At 48.3% G+C, this 8424-nt stretch overlaps 1 protein-coding gene across 2 annotated transcripts in view; it reads left to right on the top strand.

Moving 5' to 3' along the window:
* Positions 1 to 97: 97 nt before the first annotated feature.
* Positions 98 to 8424, top strand: part of LGI1 (leucine rich glioma inactivated 1) — a 33913-nt gene continuing 25586 nt past the window's right edge. For both annotated transcript variants that reach the window (XM_083505893.1, XM_083505892.1), the window contains exons 1-2: positions 98 to 223; positions 6250 to 6353. In XM_083505893.1, coding sequence (XP_083362019.1) covers positions 6346 to 6353 — 8 coding nt within the window. In that variant the 5' untranslated portion in view covers positions 98 to 223; positions 6250 to 6345. The remainder of the gene's footprint in view (positions 224 to 6249; positions 6354 to 8424) is intronic.

The following is an 8424-nucleotide window of genomic DNA, read 5'->3' as shown; positions in this document are numbered from 1 at the left end:
GGGGCCGGATCCTTGTCCGCATGAAGGCTCGCTCGCTGTTCCCCCCTGACTTGGGAGTCGTCGGCGGGCGGCTTTCTTCGCTCCCTCTCGGAGCAGAAGGACAGGCCTGCAAATCTCCGCCCGCCCCAGCTGAGGGGGGAGGCCGGCCACCTTCTCGCCGAGCACAGCGCCTCCCTTGCGGTCCTGCGAGAAGGCGCCATGCCGTGGTATCAGGCGCCCCCAGGTGTGGTGGTCAGTAGCGAAGGGCAGACACTTCATGATCATAAGCATTGCCCCTTCTAAGATTAGGCAGAAAAAATAATAATGAATTTCTGCTCATTATGGATTCCCTCATATTCGCAGTTAAGGTAGTGAAGAACCCCTGAACACCTTGAGGAGTAAGGGGAAATTTCACTGAATTCGATGCAAGTTTTAAGGGCTCACCCACCACTTCTGTTTGTCCCGTGATTTCTAGACCTGAGAAGTTTTTCTTTCAAATTATTTTTATTAGTTTTCCAAATTATTGCAAATCAAACCAAATTACTTTAATTCAATACAATTAAAAAACAACAACAAACAGGTTTCCCACTCCTGTTGCGAACAGGTTTTTCCACTTACCCTGGAAAACCGGCTGTTTACTGCTGAATTGGAACAGACATCCTGCAGAAAACCCGATCGATGTTTGTTCCCATTCAGCAGTAAACAATTCTAAATGTTTCAAAAACTTGTGATCCAAAAAAGGCCAGACACACAGAAGCCACATTTTATTCAGCTATAGTCTTGTTAAAGTATATTCTCAAGTAAATGGAATGTTTTCAAGGATGGATCATAGACGTCTCTTAATGAAATAATTCTGTATGTTTATATATATTAAGGGTGTGCTGCAACCACAATATTTGCCTTGTGTCTGTATCTGTAGCTTTTGGAAGCAGCCTGATCTGTTTTGGATCTGCTCTGTCATTCCAGTTCGATTCAGGTTCATTTCTGTTCATCCAAATCTCTGTTTTGCTCCCTTTGACTATAATGGGGAACCTAAAGATGATGGTCATGTCCCCCCCTTTTTTAACATAAGTGGGTGGAATTTGCAGGCAAATGAGCCCCTTTGACTTGGATGGAGCTTGCCAAGTTCCATGCATACCCATTCATGGGTTTTCATACAGGGAACTTTTACAATTTTTTGTAAAAAAATGTTATCTGCCAGAATTGGATGCACATTTGAGGCATGGTCCAGCGTACTAAAGGGATGAAGTCTGTCGAATTTCAGAAATAAAGGTGCATTGGTTGTTCTGAAATGAAAAGCTTTGCTATTTTCGGGTGTGCATTCCCCTTTGGAAACTGTAGACATGAGGGAGGTGCCCCTGGGTGGAAAACCTGTCAAATTTCAGACAAATAGGTGCAGACTGGATGATGTTACCTTCATTATATCTTAAAAAGCAACAACTGGGAGAATGATTTTTTCTCACTGCTCCCCCGCCCTTCCTGGAAGCATCCTCCATGAAAAAAGGAGAGCGCTATGGTTTTTATGGAAACAGCTATGTGAGAAAGAAGCAGGCTACCTCAGTCTCTTACCTCTGTCTCATGCCCTGCTGTCATAGCCAAAACTCAAAGGGGAATGACAATCCACATCCTTCCCCCTCTCTGTCAAAATGGGGACAAGGAAGGGGGCACAATTCCACTTCTTTCTCCTCTCAAGCTCTGGGTGTTTTCCCAGACATCTTGATTTCATTTCTCAGCAAAGGGGAGGAGGAAAAGGCTGTGTGTTTGTTGAAAAGCTACTTGGAAGGTTGGGAATTCCCTAATCCGCCTTGAGATCTCTTGCTTTGGTGTAACCCAACCAGGGGCGCCGACTTATAAAAAATATTGGGGGGGCCCATACCGGGGTCCTGCCCCGGGAAGTTTTCTAAGTTCCAATGTCAGCGGCGCCCGGCAGAGCAGCCCTCTCGGCCACGGCAGCCTGGCTCTCCCAGCCCCCGGGGGCCGCCCTCCTCCCTCGTGCACCCGCAGCGTTCCCGCCCGGGGAGGCGGCGCCCCCAAGGACTCAGGTTCGGTTGTACCTGAGAAGCCGAGCACCTTGGCTCCCAAACAAATCGGCTTCTGAACAATCGAAACCCGGAAGTGAGTGTTCTGGTTTTCAAATGATTTTTGGAGGGCGAACATCCGGTGCGGCTTCCGATTGGCTGCAGGGGGCTCCTCTGGCAGAAGCCGCACTCTGGTTTTCAAATGGTTCCAGGAGTCCAATGGACTCCCGGAACACATTCTGTTCGAGAACCAAGGTACAGTGGACGCTCGGGTTGTGAACGTGATCCATGTGGGAGGCACGTTCGTAACCCGCAGTGTTCGCAACTCACATTGCTGCGTCTGCGCACACACAGGTTGTGATTTAGCGCTTTTGCTCATGCACAAGTGCCGAAACCTGGAAGTAACCCATTCCGGTACTTCTGGGTTTCAGTGCATCCATAACCTGAAAATGCTTAAGCTGAAGCATCTGTAACCCGAGGTATGACTGTATGTACCAGTCCTAAGGAACTGGCCAAGTAAGGCAATCAGCATCTGCAGGTCCCTTGACAGACAGGAGAGAAGCCACACTCTTGGATTTCTGTTGGTAGATGCCTCTTCCTGAGATGCTTGTATCATAGAATCATAGAGACAGAAGGGACCCCAAGGTCATCTAGTCCAGCCCCCTGCAATGCAGGAATCTTAGCTCAAGCATCCCTGACAGATGGCCACCTAGCCTCTCCCAGGGAGCAGAGACCGTCTGAACAGCTCTTATTGTCAGAAAGCTCTTCCTGATGTTGAGCCGGAAAAGTCTTTCAAAGCTGCTGCACACCTTTGTTTGGGGTCCTCCCCTCCTTGCAAATGTCAGTGGGAAGGAGGGCTCTGTTTCAACAGAAAAATAAAGATTCCCCCTTTCTTCCAGCTTCCACTCATTCGTCTCCGACTGATAATGGACTTGGGAGGCTTTGAGCCCCTTGGGGAGCTGAGCTGTAAAGGACAACCTCCAATGTTCATGCATCAGAAGGAGCCCAGGAGCCCCATCCGGGCTTACCCTGTGCAGGCTGGTTCCCCCCCCCCACACACAAACACACACACTGGGTTGCAATTTTGTGGGGCAGCTTTGGCTGGGAGAGGCAGCCCCCGTTAAGTCTCTGCCAGCCCAATAGCACAGCCCCCCCCCCGCCAAGTCCATGGCAGGAGACAGGCAGCAGCACCCAGACCCCAGAGGCTGCCCTTGGGACTGGCGTTCCCACACTGCCGCCTCCGCAACAAAGGCCAGCGGCCAAGTCCCCCCCCCCCAGCCGCTTCCTTGGTCCCACAGGAAAGCCAGGCAGGGGCTGCACATCCTGCGCTCCGCCTCTTCCTGCTGCCCCCAACAGACAACCAGGCCTGCAAGCTTCCTCTTCTGACATCGCCCAGGCCCCCACACAGCCCCCCACCAGCAAAACACCCAGGAGTTTGAAGGGACCCGAGGGCCACGCAGCCAAGGGGTCTAACTCTGCAGGGAAAAGCTTCCTGTCTTTCCTCTGCCCCCTCCCCACCGGAAAGGGATGGTGGCTGCAGGCTCTTCCCCCCCCCTTAACATCTGCAAAATGATTAAGGCTGATACATTGTGTTACAGGATTTTATCTAGGTAACTTCCCTGAGCTGTCAAGTTGAAAGGGTACATTCAGGCATAATATTTGCAACATTTAACAACTTTAAAGATGTCCCCCCCCCCTGTAATTTCCATAACAGTTGGAAGGACAAAAATATAACCTCCTATGACAACTCCTGCAACCCATGAGCTTTCAGACAAAGATCATGCATGGACAAATGTAAAGATCTTTGGAAAGTATTGATCGAAACCACAGTAACAAACAAATCAATGTATCTTCAAGGGAAAGAATAAGTAGATTCATTTGCATATATAGCTCTGTAGGCTTAATGAGATTCCCACAAAACATTAGGAAGGCCTTTCTGGTGGTGAGAGCAGTCAGACAGGGGAAGGGGCTTTTAGGGAGAGGTGGGGGGGGGCATCTGCCAGGGATGCTTTAGCTGTGAGTCCTGAATTGCTGGGGGTTGGACTGGATGACCTTTGGGTCCCTTCCACCTCTATGATTCCATGACCTTTAAGGGAAGTCACCTCCATCTTCGTCTCAGAGCAGATGCCCACAAGCCCTGGGCGGGAAGAGCCCGAGAGAGAGAGAGAGCCCGAGAGAGAGAGAGAGAGAGAGAGCCCGAGAGAGAGAGAGAGAGAGAGAGAGAGAGCCCGAGAGAGAGAGAGAGAGAGCGAGAAAGAGAGAGAGAGAGAGAGAGCGCGAGAGAGAGAGAGCCCGAGAGAGAGAGACCGAGAGAGAGACACCGAGAGAGAGAGAGACACCGAGAGAGAGAGAGAGCCCGAGAGAGAGAGCGAGAAAGAGAGAGAGAGAGAGAGAGAGAGAGCGAGAAAGAGAGAGAGAGAGAGAGAGAGAGAGAGCCCGAGAGAGAGAGAGCCCGAGAGAGAGAGAGAGCGAGAAAGAGAGAGAGAGAGAGCCCGAGAGAGAGAGAGCCCGAGAGAGAGAGAGAGAGAGAGAGAGAGACACCGAGAGAGAGAGAGAGCCCGAGAGAGAGAGAGCGCAGCCAAGCCCCCTTCACCGCCTGCCCCCCCCCGCCAGCCCCCTCTCCCCTCCTCCCTAGGCGGCAGCTCCGCCATGACCACAAACGGCGGCGGCAGCAGCAGCAGCCGCGCGCGGCCCGGGCTCCCCTCGCCGGCCGCGGGAGCCAAGGCGCGCGATAATTTGCTTAAATTATGTCAGCGGCGCCCGGCAGAGCAGCCCTCTCGGCCACGGCAGCCCGGCTCTCCTAGCCCCCGGGGGCCGCCCTCCTCTCTCGCGCAACCGCAGCGTTCCCGCCCGGGGAGGCGGCGCCCCCAGGAGAGGCGGCAGCAGCAGCCGCGCGCGGCCCGGGCTCCCCTCGCCGGCCGCGGGAGCCAAGGCGCGCGACGAGGGAGCCAAGGTGCGCGATAATTTTTTAAATTATTGGGGGGGCGGAGCCCCCCCAATAAAATTTTTGAGGGGGCTCGGGCCCCCTCAGGCCCCATGGGGTCGGCGCCTATGAACCCAACTCAGTAACATGAAAGACTACCCTGAATCACCCTGATGTGCCTTGTTATTTGGGTATACGCACAGCTAATGCACACCCCTAATATATATTCCACTATATAATGGATGTGATTTTCCTTTAAAGGAACTCAACTTAGTGCTTGCAAAAGTGGCATCACGTGAATTATTCAAATAACTCAAAATAAATAATTTATACATACCAGGCGATAAAAGCCAGTCCCTCCCTCCCCTCTTTTGTCATCCCACTCCCAAGGAACTAAAAGTCTATTTTTGTATGAATGAATCTTGATATAAGTCTAGCAACTGGGCCAACATAATCACATTTTGTGCACGTAAAAGGAGAGAAGATTTATAATTCTTCATTATACTTGTTATACAAGACATATGTAGGCAAGAGGTAGCTTCCAAGATAGTGAAATTCTAGACAGTGACAATTTCAGCTGCTGAGCAATAAGATTTTTGTGTGTGTGTTTGTGAAAACCATGTTTAAAAAGCCAGTAGTGCTGGATAAATAATAAGGTATGCTATCTATCGGACTGGTAACGGAGAACCATTTAGGGTTTCCTTTTTATTTTCTTGTTTATACTCTGTGATCTCAGATATCTATAAATTAAAACTGGTCCCAAGATTTCCATGAAGAAGAGGTTGATGAGTCACTTTTCAGGAAAATGCAAGCATGCCCCAGGGTGCTGTCTCATATCTATTCCCTTTAAAGGCAGTGCATTTCCCACATACTGCTGATAAAATAGGTAGTTGGAAACCCCAAAGAGTCTTGTGGCAACTTAAAAGATAACACATTTAATAAACTTGTTAGTCTTTAAGGTGCCGCAAGACTCCGTGTTTTCTGCTGCAAGAGACTAACATAGCTACCCTTCTGGAAATAGCTGAGTGGAGATAGTGAATGTTCATCTCTGTCTCAACAGTTGTTCCTTTATCTTTCACTAAGGCGAGCTTTAACAACTAACATCCCCATCGATTGGTCTTAAATCTGCATGTAGGACAGCCTCAATGGCCATGAATCTTACATCCAAATCCCGTGTCCAAAAGTCATGGGTCTGGATGGTTCTTATTCTAATCTAAATGTGTCTTAGAATGACTTCAGCAAAATATTTCCATAGAACCAAAATAGAGAACACTATATTCTGCTATTGATTTTTGTTCCTAAGTTGTCTCTTTCTTGAACTTTTTCCAGTACAGGTACGACCTTGAGCAAAGATTCTGCAAACAAAGCTGCTGGATTCTGGTGAAATAAGATAGTGATGGCACAGGTGATCAACAGCCAGTTATCATGGCCCTGTAAGTTCCAACTGTTGGTTCCCCAGGATTTAAAAATCACATCACACACCCCAGACACTTCAAATGGCACCTGATGATCTACCTCATTTCTAGGTGAAATAAAAGTCCTAAAGGAGATACCAGAGACCCCATGGCACTTTGAAAGAAAATATTTCAGTTAACTAGCAAGGATCTTTTAAAGGTTCTGTTTGGAAATATCCAGGAATGTGGCCTGCCTAATATTGTATAGGTTAATACTCCGCAATCATGGGGCCACCACCCAAAAAGCACAGTATCATATCAGACACTTTAATTATACTAACTGCAATGTTAGATTACTTATGGCATTGTTTTTGTGTTGTTCCTCTGGAATGTTCTGACATCTTCAATTTATTGAATTTTATTGGGAAATCATATTTGAGCTTTGTATTGTGTTTTCAGTGGCTCCATTTTTTACACTTTCATCAGTAAGGTGATGCACATGTCCTGCAAACAATGCACTCATAATAGGTGGGGCAAATGGTTGAATAGATCCTAGATTTATTAGGTTATTCAGTTATAGAGGGACTATGTTACAATTTTGTTATTTTTCAAGAAGTTAATTTGAAAACAACCAGCATAAACAAAATGCTGAAATATTGTCTTCTGTTTCCTTAAAAAAAAAGTCATTCATGAATCTGTGACTTAAGAATGTGCAAAAGAATTTTCTGTTGTTTTGTTTTGTATTAAAGATGGTCTGTGGCCCCAGATTGACAGTGTTGTGTTTGCCCATCTCTAAACCAATCTGTTCCAAAAATAAGTCTTCATGGGTTTTATCCTTCCTTGGGTCCAGGGCTTTTTTTCAGCTGGAACTCTCCAGAACGGCATTCCAGCACCTCTGAGCTGACCTTGGAAGTTTGGGAGAGATTGACCAGCCTCAGCAAAGCCTCGCTGTGCTTCCAGCTCACGAGGAGACCCTCCCCAGAGCCTGAAGGGGACATCCTCTGTGAGCTTTTTGTGAGCCAGAGGCACAGTGGGCCTTTGCTGAGGCTTTTCAGCCTCCCGGCTAATAGCTGACACATGAGAAAGCTGTGCCTCAGCTGAGCAAGCCCCCAGCTGCTCCGGAGCCAGAGAGGCCTGGGGTGGGGGCTCCTTAAGCTGCTGTGCTGAGGCACGGAAGCCTCTCCATGCCCCATGCTCTGGCTCACACAAGGCATAGGGATGGGGAGAGGTTGCTAAGCTGATCAGCTGCAGTGCAGCCTCAAAAAGCCTCTGGCTGGCAAGGGAACTACCCCCCTCAGCTCAAAGAGATCCTCGTTGGGCTCTGTGGTGGGTCTTTTGCATTCCAGCACCCTTTTCTCTAAGGAAAAAAATCACTGCTTGGGAATATCAAAGGAAAGGCCACTGTTTGGATATACAGTGGTGCCCCGCAAGACGAATGCCTCGCAAGACGAAAAACTTGCTAGACGAAAGGGTTTTTTGGTTTTGCGTTGCTTCGCTAGACGAATTTCCCTATGGGCTTGCTTCGCAAGACGAAAACGTCTTGCGCTTTTTTCTTAAAGCCGCTTGAAGAGGCGCAGTTGCGACGGACCGTGCTTCGCAAGACAAAAAACATCGCAAGATGAAAAGACTCGCGGAAAGAATTAATTTCGTCTTGCGAGGCACCACTGTATATTCCCTGCTCCAATATGTCGTATCTTCCATCCAAAGATCATGTCAAGTCAGCTTGCCACAGCCTGTTTTTGCTGCAAGTGAGAAAGGTACAAAAAAATTTCAGAAGATTTAGTTGTTCCATAGTCGGCATTAAGTATGTGTCACAGCAAAGATAGATTTCTAATACCCGGGAATTTGAACAATTCACATCAAATAGCCAGTGAGGATCATCCATAGTACAAATGTCTAATTTAAACATTAGATGTGACCTGCACCACCCTAATGGATGTTAAGCCTCAGGAGAGCTCCAGGCTATGTTCCCCTCGCCTCCCCAATTAATCTGGCAAGAAGTCGAAATGTTCTTCTGGCAGTGGATCTTAGTGGTTGCGCCAGTAGGAAGGGTAATCCCTTTCAAAAGGGTTTATTTTGTTTATTGTGGCTGAGGTAAAACAGAGCCTCA

Source organism: Podarcis liolepis (assembly GCF_965112155.1).
Source record: "Podarcis liolepis genome assembly, chromosome: 5".
Lineage (NCBI taxonomy): Eukaryota > Metazoa > Chordata > Lepidosauria > Squamata > Lacertidae > Podarcis > Podarcis liolepis.
This window is presented reverse-complemented; position numbering and strand designations above follow the sequence as displayed.